Source organism: Vanessa atalanta, chromosome 25 (genome assembly GCF_905147765.1).
Source record: "Vanessa atalanta chromosome 25, ilVanAtal1.2, whole genome shotgun sequence".
NCBI lineage: Eukaryota > Metazoa > Arthropoda > Insecta > Lepidoptera > Nymphalidae > Vanessa > Vanessa atalanta.
In genome coordinates, this window is record NC_061895.1 from 3,476,161 (window position 1) to 3,494,164 (window position 18,004).

General features: G+C 33.9%; 1 protein-coding gene across 7 annotated transcripts in view; it reads right to left on the reverse strand.

Moving 5' to 3' along the window:
- Positions 1-18,004, reverse strand: part of LOC125073656 (latrophilin Cirl) — a 282,217-nt gene that overhangs the window by 5,240 nt on the left and 258,973 nt on the right. For 5 of the 7 annotated variants that reach the window (XM_047684575.1, XM_047684571.1, XM_047684572.1 and 2 more), the window contains 19 exons: positions 10,191-10,380; positions 7,336-7,442; positions 6,987-7,195; positions 6,727-6,880; positions 6,037-6,168; positions 5,635-5,776; positions 5,245-5,405; positions 4,754-4,861; positions 4,401-4,531; positions 4,101-4,260; positions 3,636-3,803; positions 3,406-3,528; positions 2,958-3,139; positions 2,332-2,459; positions 1,965-2,190; positions 1,346-1,511; positions 997-1,211; positions 812-909; positions 302-470 (listed from right to left, as the gene is read on the reverse strand). In XM_047684575.1, coding sequence (XP_047540531.1) covers positions 302-470; positions 812-909; positions 997-1,211; positions 1,346-1,511; positions 1,965-2,190; positions 2,332-2,459; positions 2,958-3,139; positions 3,406-3,528; positions 3,636-3,803; positions 4,101-4,260; positions 4,401-4,531; positions 4,754-4,861; positions 5,245-5,405; positions 5,635-5,776; positions 6,037-6,168; positions 6,727-6,880; positions 6,987-7,195; positions 7,336-7,442; positions 10,191-10,380 — 2,969 coding nt within the window. The remainder of the gene's footprint in view (positions 1-301; positions 471-811; positions 910-996; positions 1,212-1,345; positions 1,512-1,964; positions 2,191-2,331; positions 2,460-2,957; positions 3,140-3,405; positions 3,529-3,635; positions 3,804-4,100; positions 4,261-4,400; positions 4,532-4,753; positions 4,862-5,244; positions 5,406-5,634; positions 5,777-6,036; positions 6,169-6,726; positions 6,881-6,986; positions 7,196-7,335; positions 7,443-10,190; positions 10,381-18,004) is intronic. The other 2 variants (XM_047684574.1, XM_047684577.1) reach the window with 1 other exon arrangement.

Genomic DNA, 18,004 nt, shown 5'->3' on the forward strand with positions numbered 1-18,004 from the left:
CTAGCATTGCTAATTTGTAACAGAACCAAATAATACGATTTATCAAATATTAATATGATAGGAAACTGAGATATTTTACTTGGCAAATTTTAATTATACAAATAAGTACTTTATGTCAAACAGTTTCTAAGAAGTTTCTTACATTACTAACGCTTGTCCATATATAGACGTTATTTATTGCGTTAAAGCCAATTTAAACAAGCCATTACTTAATAACATAACTATATAGTTAATTATATAGTTTCCATCTCATGACCTAGAACTTTAAAATATTACTTTAGATAGTTTTAAATGAACTTACGATTTCATTTTGCAAACAATGGAAGATGAATATGAAGAGTCCTTGCAGTGAGTTCAATATGGTGAACGCGTAGGCCACGCCCACTGTCTGCTCGTTCAAATACAACAGTCCAAACGTCCACGTCAGTCCGAGAAGAATGGCCAGTACTATTGAACTGTTAAGCCAGACTCTGAAAACAAGATTAAAAAACATATGAAGGCGTGTATATGAATGGAGCGTTATGTTCTACTCTAGTGAAGTATCTTGTCTATGGTAGCGAGGCGGCCATTTTGATTTGGAAAAAATGAGAATGTAATCAGTGCGCCATGACAGCGGTTATTAGTTATCTAGTATTTAATTATTAAAACGATTAAATTTAAATTTAACAGTTTTATTTATTGCACATATTTGTACAATAATTATGATGAATTATGTTGAAGGCCGGCGTTGCAAAGCATAACAAGTCATAGTTGATTTATCTGAGACGTTTAGTATAATGTTAGGGAATGAATTATTATATTTATATCTCACCTTATTTTATATAATTTGTTGTTTTCCTTCGTCTTCACAGATACCGTTGAGTGGCGACACATCATGTAGATCACCATACTCAAGAACACCCAATTGAACTGAAATAAAAAAATGCACGTGAAAATGAATACGGTCGGACGTATTATAGAATATTCCGATCCGAGCGCGAGGTATGTATAACTCACGGCCAGCACGACGGCGGCGGGCACGACGAAGGTGAGCACGAAGAGGCGCTCGGTGGTGAGCCAGCAGTGCTGCGGCGTGCCGTAGCCGGCCGGGAAGCAGGCGGCCGACACGAGCACGACGAGCGCGGGCGCGGCGTAGGCGGCGCCGCAGTACCAGCGCGCGCGCGGCCGCTCCGGCTCGAACACCTCCTGCAGCATCGCGTACAGCTGGAAGCCTGCGCGGCGGGGGGGAGGCGGGGGGGGGGCGTGCGTTTGGTTATTCCTTTTTTGATTATTTATTCTCTAAATAACAACCTTAAATAATATCATAATATATAAGCTCTATGATTCCTGTTGTTGAGAAATATACCTTCTAGAAACATCCAAGCGAAGGCGGCTAAGAAGAAGTAGTGTAGCAGTCCAGCGACGACGCCACACAGTATTTGATTTTGCGTTTTATCGATACCAGCCATGAATACTATTTCTGCGATTAGCAAGCAGACGCACAGGTTCTTGTGAATTAGCACGCGATCCGACTGAAAAATAATTAAAAATTATTTATTAGTTAATTAATTAATCAAATTTTGTCTATTGCTGCTGTAACACTTTATTACAGTGTGATACTTTACAGTAAGTAACGTCAGCACTACAAATTTTAATAAATTTAATTCCCCCCTTTGACAAAAAGCTATGAAAATGTTTGTCTTAATATTTTTTTAATTAGGCATTGACTAGACTGTAGAGACCACATAGAAGTGGAGGCTCTGGAGTTCCAAAGTAGAGTTTCTATTGGTAACTTTTAAAACAATAATCAATAATATTATTATAATTTGACTATATACTAATATATAATATACTAATTACATTAAAATTGTTAACTTATTGGATTTGTGTGAACCCCACTCTTGTGGGGGCCTGAAGGAAATTCCTCCCCTAAATATGTGATCCTGATAGAGACTATATTTTCATCTAAGAAATTAAATGTTTACCTTCATATTCCTGAAACACTGGAACACGAGTATAGCTGCCAATAGCGCAACAGCTGATATCGCGCAACCAATGAACGTCAGCAAACGTAATGCCATCTCGTGAGTTGCGCCAATAGAAACGCCGTGGACGTCCATGAGTATGGCGAAGTTGGTAAGATGTGAGCACGCGCAACCAGTGTGACTTGCATTTGACCATTCTACTTGGCAACCCTCGGAAGACCAGCCGCTGAAATTATAGCAGGTTTTTAGCGAATAATTTTCATGATTTTCACAAGTATTACCAACCAGTATGAAATTACAACTTTTAGTATGTACAAAATATAGTATACAGCTCAAATATAATTTAGTATTAATAATATGAACTCACTGTAGTGTATAGTCCCAGAACACGCAAGACGGATTGGTGACATTTTCGGTTTTCAAATGTTTCATAGTTAGACGCACCATTTGCGATAGTTGTATGTGTCTACCATTCCCCAGACTTGCTGATATGACCTGTAAGGGAAAAGGGTATCTACTATTATCCAAAATCCTAAATGGTTTAATGTGCTCACAGCCTGTAAATTTCCCACTGCTGGGCTAAAGCCTCTTATCCCTTGAGGAGAAGGTTTGGATCCAGTTTTTGATTTATTATCTAGATAGTATCTGTCACGCACACCAATATAATAATGTTGGCAATAAGTTTGGCAGAATAACGATTAGGAATACAATTTTAATTGGCTTTTGTTTTTTCTTGGTTTGTGGAGTATTTTGTATTGTATGCTAGTTAATACGAATGTTCTATTATAGTATAGAAATAAAAGATCTGACGGTGAAAATACCAATCAGCATTTAAATTGAGAAATCGTTGAAGCATAAAAAATGTTAAAGCTTCCATTAAAAAAATCTTCATCAGCCAATTGTAATCTTGCTGTACCTCTCCCAATGCGAGCGATTCTCCGTGTAACTGATCGAGTCGTATCCCGCCATTCGAGTTTTTTCTAAATCATTTACCTTAGAGTTTAAGACACGTGTCACGTTTTTCTTTTCTTTTTCAGAGTTAATACTAGTCGATGTCACAGAATCAGTAGAATACGCAGCAAATTCAGGATTCTTGCCAAATGTCGGTGGAAGAATTTCTTCTAAACGATCAAATGCGAAGAAAACTATCCGAACAAGGTCAACTTGATGATTTTCTGAAATTTGAAAAGCAGTACGTTATATAAGGATTATTACATCATAAACAAAAGTTATTGATCTGATTCTGCAATAATAAAAAGTCTGAATTATTCAGATGTTTATCTTTAAAATATTCGAAACATTTAGGCCTTTAAAAACTACCAACGAATTGATTTGAAAATAAAAACTCAAGTGTATTAATGATAATAATAATATGATTTTTCATATAAAACAACTATCTGATATAGTCTATGAAATCAACCTGAACTACGTTTAATCATACCTAGTAAAGCAGCCTTTGGTATAGTAATGGTATCCTCGGAAGCTTTCCACTGTTCCTGCGCAATCACCGACGGGAATGTTTCATCTTCAACATTTTTTACTTCAAGAACACGCACGGAGAGACCTAAAAATATTTTATTTAATCAAAAAATGCAGTTCCAATCATATAAAATAAAAATCCTTGGAATCAAATTATTTTTCATGTTTAGAATCATATGAATTATAACTTACATATATTTTTAACAATTTGTAAAATAGTCTTTTCCTTGGTGACTGCGTCCGCCAACAGGAAGGCGTGTTCTTCTAATTGAGTTAGAAGTGCACTTGCAACTCGGTTTTGAGCATCTGCACTCAAATCCGACCAGGACGCGCGTTGACTTTCCTCGAGCAGATTTGAACCTAAAATCAAATTAAAAATGTCAAGTTTAATCAATCGTTACAAGTTTAACAACTTGTATTGAAAAACAACACGCTTCATTCAGGTTCGTTTTGTACACTTTTGAACCGTCATTATAGGATACTAAATAACATGTAATGCTATCAACGGACAAGACTGTAGATTCATCTGAGAATAACCAGTAAAGGCGTTTAGATACTCTTTTTCGGTCGTTGGAAATGTATTTCTAGAATTATAATTTATTAGTTTTCAAATTTGACTTGGACAAAATTGTACGTTTTGTTACACTAATAACTTACCAGTCTTAATAACTCCAAGTAGCATATCAGTGACGATGGCTTCCTTCTGTCTCGGATCGGGAAATGTTTGGACGTTCTGTGACATCCGTTGCGCCAATTTCTTCATAATACTGGTCGTTGTCATCATATCACCACCGTAGAGGGTCTTTGAAGACGTTACCTTGAACAATTTGATTTGTAAGTCTACTTATCTAATAAAACAATATTTTATATTTTATTTCGACCTTTGGTCGAAGAAGTCGAATTCCAAGAAGAAAACTGGTTTACAAAAATATAAATTCTATGAAATTCTTAAAATACCTGTGCCAAGTCATTGCTGATGCTAAGCAAGGATTCCCCTTCCCTGACTCTCGCTTCCAGGCTGTTTAACCAAACAGACCTACATTCACTGAGATCTGGTGTAGCGCCATGCCACTCAGGTATTGAATCCGCTAAAATATTAAAAAAAAAAAAACACATTGCAAGGTAAGTCTTTACTTTTTCAAATTCAACTAGATTTTGGGTATAACCCAAAAATATCTAAGAAGAAGTTTCTTATATTATGATCATAGTCTAACATTAAAAAAAGTTAATTCATTTGATGTAATTGAAATTTTATTTTCACCATATTCAATGATGTTTAATTGAAAGTCATATATAAACATAATACGTACAGTACATCAAGTCTCCATTGACGACAAGGTTGTGATTAATTTGTGTATCAGACATACTCGCAGTACCACGGTAGTCGATAAGGTGCTCAGATGAATCTCCATCACGACCTGAATTCAAATAAAATGAGAACATATCATTGCAAATACTTATAATATGAAGCTGAAGAATTTGTAAATTTACATTTGTAATCAAATAAGTTATTATATATGTATAATTTTTGGGCCATAGTTTATCTCATCTAGAGCCTTCGCAGCTACGCAGACGCAAAGCGGGTATGAATGGAGACATATATGGCAAAACTTGATATGATATCTGCAGCTTACTCATGATGGTTTCGTTCAACACTATCAGCATTAAAGGAACTATAAATATGTCACATGGAACTAAGTGATGATTAACCGGGTTGAACCGGCAATCTTTCGTTAAGATTTACTTATTCCATCCATGAAGTCATCTCAACTCTTACTTATGTGCTTATGCGTGATATTACCTTTCAATAAAGCTTCTGATCCTAATCTTCTGATGAGTTGCATTTGTCTATCATTAGGCTGGTCCAAACCGAGATCGTGATAGTTTTCTCCCGACTGCAAGCCTGAACTTCGTCGCCTAGGACGTTCTTCTTCAACGTGCTGGTGATTTGTTAGAGTACATCTGAAAACGAAAAAAAAATGTTAAAAGCTGCATTTCATTTGATTTTCTTAAGGAAAGTAGTAATAGTCTGTAAATATCCCATTGCTGGGTAAAAGCTTTTCAGCTTTTTTTTCTTTAACATTTAGAACCTTTTCTCATTATTCCATGTTACATCTGCCATATACATGGCATTGATTTGAGGACAGTATTTAATGAGACTTAATTAAAATCTTTAAATGTAAATACTTACTTCCACCTGGCCAAACCAGTAGCACCTCCTGGACAAGGTTGGACAGCGTACGTTCCAGCCATTGTCCAGTTCCAATGTAAGCCACGAGCATTGATTTGAGGACAGTAAGCTCTTCTTCCCAACGCTGGGGTTGCACTTGTTGCTAAAAAAAGAAATATTCCATTTCAGCAATTAGCTTCATTTTTCAGTAAATAAATAAAGTATATTTAATAGCAATATTTTTACCCTCCGAAACGTTTATATAATTATAAAATGAATATTATATTTGTCGATAACTCAATATTTAAATTTGATATTGACTTAATTTGATCTTGCCCCAAACTATAATAACATCAGTTCAATGATGCTATGATGATATTGAAATATCCATAAAATTATCTGAATATTAATAATTACACTTACAGAATGTTTTATCAAAATCATCGACAATATCAGGATCGGGCCGGTTTTCTTTAGGAAGCATATGGATAGGCGAAGTTGGATCTGAATCTTCATCTTTAGGTGGCCAGTGTAGAGTTTCATCAGTGACCGCTGCTGCAAATATTATAACTTTAGTCTTAAATAGTATCCAATACTCAAATATATAAACCGATTAATCAGTCTAATCTATGCGTTTGTTTTTTGCTTTAGTTTACATTTAGTCTCCTTTTAGGAAGATATATTATTATTGATTGCCTCGTTGGGTTAGTGGCTAAATATAAGATCTTGAGATTTCCGGGGTTTAAACACTAGATCAGGTCGAAAGAAGTTAATGAGTTTTCTGTGTCGAAAAATTCAAATTCAAATCAGTTACAGCTTGGAGTCAGATAGTTGGAGGTGTGTTCATGCACACTTCCATGCTTAGTAAGGCACGTGAGGCCGTTCGCCTTGCGCCTGAAATTTTTCCGGTCTTGTCTGTTAACCATCACACAGGATTATGAGAGTGAGGGAATAGAGAAGGCCACTGTGTTTTTGCACACACTTGTGCACTATAATAAGTACTGCGTAGTCGGCTGGTCTTAAGATTGCTCGCTGTGTTCGAAACCGGTCACGACGACATCATCACACCAATGTCACTATAAGAGATTATTGTGAATGCTGTTTAATACTTACAAGTTTCATCGTCCTTGTCCTTAGGTTTATCCATTTTAGGACTTTCTGGTTCAGCAACCTTTGGTGTTTCTTCTTTTATCTCTGGTATTTTGTCTAAAGTACTTAGTGGCGGTTCCCTTTCGGATGATGAGTCTGGTTGTCTTGTTGTTGTTTTCTATAGAGGAATGAAAACTTTGTAAATCAAATTGTAACAATTAATTACATAGCAAAATTAAAAGAAAATAATAATCAAAATATATATAAAGTTAATTATACTGTACCTTTGTGCCAATATTTCCTAGCTGTACTTCTGGTGGTAGGGTAATATGAGGTCTAAATGTCGGTGGCGTGATAACCGTGGGCTTCTTCTTCTCTTGTTGCGTAAGCACAGGGCTTTTAGGTATCGGAGGTGCGGTGGACCTCCAGACGGTTGGCTGGGAGGTAATAAGCCATGGCGGTGATGGCCTTGTCGTTGTACTAGTTGTTGATGCTAGAAAATAGATGTTCTCAGAATTAATCGACGTCAATTTGATGATAAGATTATTGGTGGTTAAAATATCGTAAACAAATTCATTATAAGTTCCTGTCAATTAGGTTATTTCGTTACGTTATAAATAAGCTGTGTCTTACCTGGTACACACTGGTAGTGGGCTTCTAAATATTTAAGCGTGTTCGGACAAGGGTCACCGAACATGTTTGTACTGGCTAATATACTGCAGTTTTGGTGCATGCTACATCTGAAACCAAGAACATTACAGATTAAGACCATTAGACAAATTCAAAAGATAAATGTAGTTGAATTTTGGTCGGGTTAGAACTATATCTCTTGCTAGGAAAATTTTAAGCAGATTAATTCGACTGGTTTCGGCATCGGAAATTAATGGAACAAAAATTATTACCCGAAATATTATATTTGTCGGAGATGTCAACAATACAGGAGTTGATTTGATAACGAACCGCAAGCGTTGTCAGTGTTAGATAACGCTTCGACGGAGTCTAGATGGGTTGGTGCCAGTCGGTGACACTACACTTCAGTGCTAACCGCCGTACAGACAACTCGTCTAGAAACTGTCTTACGACTGTAATGTATAATGTCTGATGGTGAGGACATCCTCTCAGATCAACCACCCCTTCTGTCTTATTTAAGATCGACCATGAGAAATAATTGTAAATGTGGTAAAACTTAAAATCCTGAAAAAGATATGTATTTCAATCTATTTGCTACAAAATCTCGAATCTTTAATTGAATTGTACTTTCATTAATCAGTTTAAATGAACAGTTCAAATGTAATTCTAATATAACTGAATCTAGTCACAAAAACCGTATTATTAAAAGTAACGATGTTCAATACGTACTGATTTATTTTCACGCGCAAATGATTTTGTAATTTGGAAATAAACTATCAACAGCATAATTACAGGGCGCGTCATTTATCAACAATCAATTTAGGCGTCGTTTACACGAGTGAGGGGTATTTTATTGGCAATCTGTCTGGTAACGTGATAAAGTTGGGAGAATATTTAATTTTCGGCGTCACCGACGCTGGGATAATCATTGACTCCGTGTTATACGATTTGTTCTTTATCAACTATTTAAAAATCGGTTACTTGAGTTGACCTGTATATTTTGTTATGGTCATTTTTATTTTAAGCGCCTGTTATTTAATTTAATGCGTATAGAAAATCAAAGAATAATCTTTCCGCTTCAAAATTAAACTGCATGTTAGTTTTCTCCACATACGAGTCACGATGTTTTTCTTACTAATCGTGAACGAAATGGGTGATAAGAAAATTAACAACCTAGGTGTGAAACTAAGCGCATACTGCCTGGACTTAAACCAGCAACCAGGTCCTGATCCACCAATCACATGACTTTAGATTAATTGGTTGTTTAACAACAATAATTTTTATCATCTATATTTGATTGAATGATTTATTAATCGTATTTATAAATCAATTTCATTTCAAAGATAGCGAAATTCTTCGAAAGATTCTACAGAACCCATTAAAAGGCTAAAGTCCATTGCATAAGCAGTTCTTTTATCCCAATTGAGCCAGTATTTACTTAAAAGTACTGTACGAACTGTACTACCGTTAGGTTTAGAAAATATATACTTCTCCTGATAACTTTTGCTCGAGACGTTCCAGTATCTAGGACAAACTTTAGGTGCACTTTGTATGAAGAGATTGTATGAAAAGCAGAATACTAATAATTACTCATTTTAAGAATTAATATTTAGAATTAGATATAAATATCTCCACCGAAACCGGCTGATCACTAAACACGAGCAATCGTTTGGTGAATCTTATTATTTGTCTGTGGTCAGAATAAAGCCACGTCTACACAATGTAACCAACAATTCCATTACCGCAATAATACCAACGTAACAAATTAAACCGCAATATAGACATTTAATCCCGATATAGTTACAAGCATTATTTTAGCTAAAATTGCAATTTGAGTAAGGTTTCGTTCACACTAATTTAAAGAAGCAATAATTTATTTAAATGAGTAAGTAAATTGGCGGTTATATTTTTTTTAAATTAAGAACTTTTTTGATAGTCTTAATGGTGAAACATAATGAAATAGTATGTACTATAAATATGAATATTGATCGCTGGCATAATACAAACGAACCTTTGCCCAAAATATCTTGTAATATAAGTGGTGTTTATATACCGGATTAAAAAATAAATCTTTAAAAACAATCTTTACGACGATAGACATAAGATTATTTCCCAAATTCAAGTAGTAAAACCTTATATTATAAAAAAAAAAAAACATTTTTTATATAAAAAAAAACACTATTTACCATTTGAAAATTGCACTGATAACCAAACAAATACATAATGCTATATTTAATCAATGCAGATATTCAATTCAAATGAATAATTAATTAATACATTTCGAATTACAATGAACGCAACAAGTTTTGTTTTGGTGGTATCCTAGCTTTACTATAAACAATGTTATGTATACAACAAACAAAAAGCCATATCGATATGCATTGGTCATATAAAACGGTAATAATTAATTAACATTAAACAATCCGCTTTTGTCTATGGTACAAAGGCAGTAAGAGAACAATGAGCGAGACAGAACTATCGGATTTTTGATTAACTACGTGAGATTTATATTAGATCACAATAGATGATATCTATCTATTATTTTAAGATTGGATTCTTGTCTTGTTGCTTTACTATTCGATTTTGTCATTGTTTTCTTGAAAATACCATAGAGTTTTTATATTTATATATGTTTATTTACTAGTATTATAAACTTAGTATTTTTTTTTATTATTTGATAAAACTCTACAAAATATTAAGTTTAGAATTACACGACATCGGTGAATGAGACTAGTTATCTATCTAAAATTAATATTATTAGTGTTAGGATAAAAAATGATTGTTAACCATCACGGTCGGTTAGACCACGTCGGTAATTAAAAATTAGTTTCGTCTAATATTCTATTTCAAGTTCGTACCTGCTGTGTAAAACCCGTAAACTCCTCGTGCTCATGCAGTTCACACTCCAGTCAGTATTGCCGTGGTCATTGCAGATGGTGATCGAAAACCTGCCGTAGTTCGCTCTGATCAGGTGGATGACTGAGCCCTCGCTGCAACCAATTTTGAGAGTCTTCCCTTCACACGCGTACGCTGTTTCGTATCTCGGTTCTGAAAGAAATATAAATATGTTAAACTTTTTAGTTTCACAATTGAAGACACACAGTACTTAATCATGCTACAATTCGTGACATTACATAGATCAAGACTGTCTATAATATTGACAAATATATTACTGTGTTCATCAAACCATTCATACTTGTAGCAGGGCTACGTGCAAAACAATAGTTTGTATTTTCGTAAATGACCCTTAATATTTATCATTTAACCTATTTTAAGGCACATGGTACACATCTTGATTCCCATTCTTATAATATCAGCAGGTTGATCTAGTGGATTTAAAATGAAAAGTTATACTATGTTGCCAAATAGGTTTAACAGATGTATTGTTAATTAAGTTAGTATTCAAGTGGCGGTAGATACCATTTGAAATTAAATTAAAAAAAGGAATAATTAAAATAAATTGATTATTAAATTATATAAATTAAAACTTAAAATCATTAAAGTTAAATATATTACATTAAAGAACAACATAAAATTCAAATAGTGATTGAGAGAAGTTATTAAATGTTGAAAGTCACGCAAACTTTTTGCGCAGCGTTCAATTCCTTGAAAGGTTACAATCATGAAAAGATGTTTGCATACAATATTTGTAGGCATATCTTCAATCAATTTATCTTGTTGAAACCAGTGAAAAAAATACTTTTTGCGGTCAGCGAATTCAACAGCACAAATAACCTAGTGCCTAACTACGTTTCCCGAAAACAAGCTGGCGCGGCATAGCTATTCATTCCTGGCAGCGTTCGCTCCAGAAAAACAACGCATTGAAAACATCGCACCAAAAATAAATCCAATTAAACGGATCCGACATTGTTCATCGGATCGTTACGTCCAGAAACCATTTACCAATTCAAAAGCAAACACCCAATGAAAGACAAAACGTAAAAAAAAAAACTGTCGACTCAACGTTTCATAATCAATTTCTGGACGATTCATCAGCTTGAGAACAAACAAGGGCGTGAAACAATATTTTCCAAACTAGAACGCTCTACATCGACGTCAATTTTCCCGGATTAGTTTTTAAACGCGAAATTTAAGATGCAATGGATGAGTTCCTAAGAAGATTTATCGTTTTAACTTCATAGCGGGTTAGGTGTGCATATTCTGGATAGGATATAATAAATCTGGGTAAATTAATGACAGCACCGACAGATCGTTTAAGCCATTTTCGCTACGTCATACAGCGAAATGAGGGCCCCTAACAATACATAATATACTGCAGTGAATCTTATAATAGGGTTGCTTCTGATCTAAATTAGAAAAGTGTCGATAAACTTAAAGTGTAACCGTTAAGCTGTTCAAGGAATAATTTCCTTTTATATACGACGTAAAGCGACGAAAAAAATTGAGTTATTAATCTGAAGTTCATAAGTAAATTAATGTTGCGATAAAATACCGATAAGGCTGAATAATAAATTACTTTGACTATAAAACATTAGTACAACACGGTTATAATCAAAGTTCCCCAATGAAACGAACTATTTTTACATCGAATATAGTAAATTTAAGTACGAATAGTGATGGTAATTATCGAATATCAATTTTATCGTACGAAGGACAATTCTTAATGAATATTACATAATTGGTTTTAAATACGAAACATATTGTTGACGTAGATTTTTTGAAAATAGAATTGTATAAATCATTTCATGTATTGTTTTGTTAAGACAATTAGCGTGTTCGTTGTATACGAAGAGAATTATAATGACAGTATAAACGACAGAATTAATTATTAACATAACGACTATTTAAAACACTAATAGCATGCTTGTATTTAATTTCAACGACAATTTCATATCGCCTATAATTAAATGTTATGTTTTTTATTATATATTGTTAATTATTTGAGTTAAAATTATCCTTTATTACACAATTAATATTTATCACGTGTTTGTCTCCAAATTGGTCTAAGAATTTCGAGGAAACTGCTTAACTTGATAAATGGATATAGAAAGGTGATATCTTGGGAGAAATTTGTCAGGCGTTAAAGTTGACACACGAGTAATCTAATAAGGCGATAGTCCAATCAATTATGAAGTATTTATTTAAGGGAGTGACACAACATCGAAAAAAAAAATGTTGGATATAGTTTTAAAGACGAGCTCAACGATATAGGTAGAGTAGTGTAAATGTTACTGGTTCGACTTCGATCCTACAGTCGTACCGTATTTTATATCTTCTATTTTGCCATTGGGAATTACAAGAGGCTTAACTACTGCTACTTATCTAACTATCTATTACTACTGACGGTTTAGGTGTATAATTTGAAAGGGCAATATGGTTATTTTAACATTTATATTTAAATAGATTATCGTTTAAAATTATCGTGTATTTATGTTTTGAATGGGTATGATAATTGCTTACTGCCTGTTAAATATTACAATGCTGAAGTGTGTGTGCTAACACAGGTGAACAATCTAATCATACACTCTCATAAGCCGTTGGTACGGCATTTCAACCAGGTCAGGGTAGGTGCAGTAGTAACAATTTTGCGTTTTTTCTGAGGTACATTGTAAACACTGCCTATTTCCAAACATTGGGATTAGGGCTGGTACTGAGAAATTATCGACAAAATATATCCATTGATATATTTACAACCTTTAGTGATACTAATTAATTGATAAAGAGCCTGATTCGACGAAGGGCGACCTAATTGTTTCAAGGAGACGAATAGGACGTAAGTTAAGTAAGGTTACATTAATTGAATTTAAATTATTATTGTGTTTAATAAATTATTATTTTCGAAAATTATCGATATTTACACGAGCTCAACACTAACAAGTGAGTGGTGCACGCGAAACTGCAGTTTGTATCGATATTAAAGATAAAATCTATACGCGAAACTATTTTAAACCTTTCGAATATAACAACCGGTATCGTGGGCAAAATCTCGAGTCACCCCCTTAAGCGAGGGGTGTGTAATAAATATGATTTATAGCAAATGTCCAGTACTTTCGGTGTTACCTGGTATGGAGGGTCGAAAACAATTTACGAGATTCACGGGAAGGGATAATTATTTTCAACGTTTATGGAAAATACTTTGGAATTTTTCGAGTTAAAGTTTAACAATTTACGGTCTAACGACAAATTTTGGATAAATAGCTCACTTGCGAAATAAACGAGCGGCTCCTGGTTGCTTCTTTGTTAAAGTTAAAACAATGAATCATTCCAGACAAAGAAAAACCTAAATAGTTTAGTTACTTTGACTATCAATAAGTTGTAATAAATACATCGAGTAAAGGATTGACTGATTTGAATGACATCCATTATTTTTTTACGAGAAAAATGTGGACAATTGGTAATTCTTCAAACACGGCGTCATCGGAGATAGCATTTATCCTTTTTAAAACGGTAACTCGTGTTTGATGAAACTTTAAGGACCTTTATAGAACCATGGGAGTGAAATGATTGTGTCTAGACACTTAAAAAAATATAATTGTATTGTACACATTTAAAAGAAAAAAACTTATATACACGCTCTCGTAAAACGTTGAATAACGACATATGTAGCCTTTAAGCGTTATATAATTTTACTTAAACGAATGCCACGGAACTGAGATGGTCCAGTGGTTAGAACGAGTAAATCTTTACCGATGATTGCGGGTTCAAACCCAGGCAGGCAGGTGAAGGAAAACATCGCGAGGAAACCTACATGGGTCTAATTTAAACGAAATTCTGCTATATGTGAATCCATCAACCCTCATTGGGGCAGCGTGTTGGAATATGCTTCAAACCTTCTCCTCAAAGGGAGATGAAGCCTTACCTCAGCAGTGGGAAATTTACAGGCTGTACCTACATCTGTGAATGCCACATGTGACATTTTCCGTTATTCAACCATGTGAATCAACCACCAGCCCAACTCTAAGCAACTGTTACCATAATTCAATTAGGAAACAAATTGTCATTACTAAGCAATCATCCAGGTTATTTTTTTGGGGACCAGGACTCCGCTACTAATCGTTAACGCTGCATTCAAGATATGTTTTATTAATCCACCGAGAGCACTTCTGCACACGTAAAATTGTAATTACATTCGCTTTTAAACAATTCCCTCAAACGCCATAACCACCCCACGTCTCAAATAATTATTTAATACACATTATCAACCTTGTATCCTTTTGATAAGGTATACAATCGCTTGATTTAACCGCAATGAGATAATAAGCCCCTATCATGGAAACTCGTTAGCGAATACACGGTATTGTCATTTGATATCCAGCCGCTGAATGAAACGGACGTCGCTATGTTCGTTCGTTATTCAAAAATAAATGCTATGTTGTTGTAATATGGTTTCAATTATATTGTATTATTTTATAATAGGCTTAAATGTACCAAATGGGATACTGTGAATTTAATATGTGCAATGTACCGACCTTAGCAGCCTTTTAAATAAATTGGATCAACTAATGGTATACTATTGTATTTTTGTAATTGTGTGGAGTTATATGTCTTACTAGGTGCTTCTCCCGACTTCGTACGAGTGAAAATACAATTATTCGATATATGTGTTGTTTATTTTAATATGGATTGTAAAAATTAATAAATTATTGTAGATATATTTATATGTGAGCCGAGGAGGCCCAGTTATTAGAACACGTGAATGTATACCGAAGATTACTTGTTCCAATCTGGGCTTAATTTGTATTTCTAATGTTTTACACGTGGCAGTGAAGAAAAACATCGTGGGTAAAATTTTCGGATGAAATGTTATCACAGGTGAATCAACCAAATCACACTAGAGCAGCATCGTGGAATGAGCTCCAATCATCTTAAGGTGAGGAGCCTTTAGCCCAACGGTGGGAAATGAACAGTTTATTGTTATAGTTAATAAAAATATTCTAATATATTTATTTATGTCTAAAATCCAGTGTTTACTTTATCTCTCTAATAAAACGAATAAAATCTAGTGTAACAGTTTGTATTGTATGTATACCCGCATAGAACTGGTTTAGATCGGTTGGAACTGGTTTAGTCACAATATTTGACACACAATATACTAACAGGTAAAGTTAAACAAAAGCCTGTAAAAATATTTTTATTTCCGACAAAAAAAAAGAATATTTCGTCTCTATACGCTTCCTAAAAACCTAACAATGTTCAGTAAAAATTAAATTGAGATAGGACTATCTTAAAAGTGCTAATAAACTGGTCCAATTCAAAAACAATAATCGAATTCGGTATGACAAATTAAAAAGTAATACCCGACTATATATACAACCTCTTCCTTTTTAGAAGTAACGGTAACAGTAACGAGCAATAACAGCCGATTATTATTTCTTATAAACTATCAGTATTACCCCATCGATATACGTCACCACCATAAATTATAACGTTAAACCCTATCTCCGTAAAGTGGCAAATTGGAAAAGAGTTTTTATAGTAAAGATTTTTCCTTTACAATTTTCCTTCAGGTGTAGTTGAATTTGAACGGTTCAAGCGCCTATTGACGTTTTCCGACATGGGGTGTGTTCATATTACCGTGTTGATGGAATATTGGGCGATGTATAATTATTTACCTTCTGACTGCCTTGTTGGTTAGTGGCTCTGTAAAACAGATCCTGAGATCATCAGTTACATCCCGGGTCGGGCCATTATAAAGTTACTGGGTTTTTCTGTGGGATTAATTCTACGAAATAACACGGACTCTGAAAGTTGGCAGTGTATAGCATGGCCTTTGGTTGAATTAGCCGTGCAATCGGATACGAGAGTAAGAAAATAGTGAGGTTAAAAGGTATGTCCTTTATGAATATACTCAGATTTAATTTTACTGGTATTTACGAGCAGGTTTAAATTAAATCATAGTTAAATATATTTACCAATGCATCGTACATACGTTGTCGAAACGTAGACACTGCGAAACTTATCCAAAATTTGAGGTCTCTGGACGTGCTATGGAGTGAACTGTGGATAGTCTTTCAAGGATGTCTTCAGAAATTAGGTTATCCATAAACAAGCTTAGCTTGCAAAATTAGCAGAAGTTATTGGCACAGGGCTGGTTATTAGAATTGATAATTTTAAATTAACAGTTGCTTTTGTAAATATTTTAAAAACAACACTTTTAAATATTCTGTAGTTAGAACTTTCACACAATGCTGTCATACAATGTTGTTTTAAAACGTAAAATAGGTTATTACATTTCCTACTTATATTACCCGCTATAAAGACAAGCAATAAAAACGTAACGCACAGCTAAAAGTATGAAAACTATGACAGAACACGTTTTTAAAACACATTTTCAAAGACATTCCTCGCATCTTCGCTTGCATTTTGAAATAAGAATAAATATATTCCATTTTTAGTTACTTTTAAAAACTTAAATGTATTCCGAATTTCAGTTTAAGCTCCAAGGAGTTACACATTATCTGTGAAGAATCGGTACAACTATCCGAACGTCAGGGGAACCGCATTCGAAATTTAAAAGATTCAACCGGCAGTAAATCCGGGGCCGGTTCGATACGTTGAGCTGGACTGACGTTTCACCGCAGTCGGTCGATATAGAATCGAACGAGTTACAAGATGGTACTTTACACAGATGTACAAGAATAAACTTCTATATACAAGTATATAAGTAAAAGAGTATTATTCATGTTTGTGTGTGCATTTGTATGTGTGGGTGTAGTACTGTTAAGGATACAATTCAATTGCAAATGTTCCTTGTATTTCACAATTAATGTAGCCTCAGCCTGCATTGAATTAATGCAATGTATACGGGCCGTCTTGTAATTTATAGTTGAAGATTCAATTTATGCTATCGTATACCCTAACAGAAGTTAAAATTACAATACTCTCAAATGAGCCATGTGATGTTACCTAAGTGATCACCGTCGAACACACACATCGTCTATATACAGTCATTAATGTGAGCGATAATCTTATATTTCTTGTGCCTATTACACTCTCCTGGTCACTGACCTTTCAAACCGGAGCACACCTACCGACAACATTAGTATTAATATAATTTTCTTTTTAATACAAACACAATCGACCCAGTGTTCTATTTTTAAACAACACTGCATCCTAAAGCTGTCTTTGCAATAATGAGCGTATTGCGTGTTTACACGATCCCTTGATAATAAAGCAGTTCTATAGAAAATAGCCTTAATTTATATAACATAGTATTGCCAGAATAAAAAAATAATTTGTTAACAAATTTATTTTGTAAGCTATAAAAATTACATTTGTTTCTTCTTGTAGAGGAGTAAAGTTTGATTTAATTAATTAAAAGTTTCTAAGATCGAAATAATTTCGCTACTTAAAAAAAAAACAAAGAGTATATTTTTACACAAAACTCCTTTTTAAATATATACGTCATTTTTCTGTATCATTTCAAATGTCAAATAATTTATAGTATAAAAAAAACACATCGTTTTCGAATTTAAACTGTAATATTTCTGTATATTTATAAGCGAGAACATGGTTCTTTTGAATTTATTATTCATTTCCGATATTAATTTAATAAGTTTATTTTTGGTCTAGAAATTTTAAACAAAACATAAATTTAAAGCAAAAAGGATTTTTTAAATATGCTCGTTCGATAAAATAATTTCATCAGCTTTATAATTTGTATAAATATAATGATTACAATTTGCGGGCTATTTCGATACCAAACAATCAC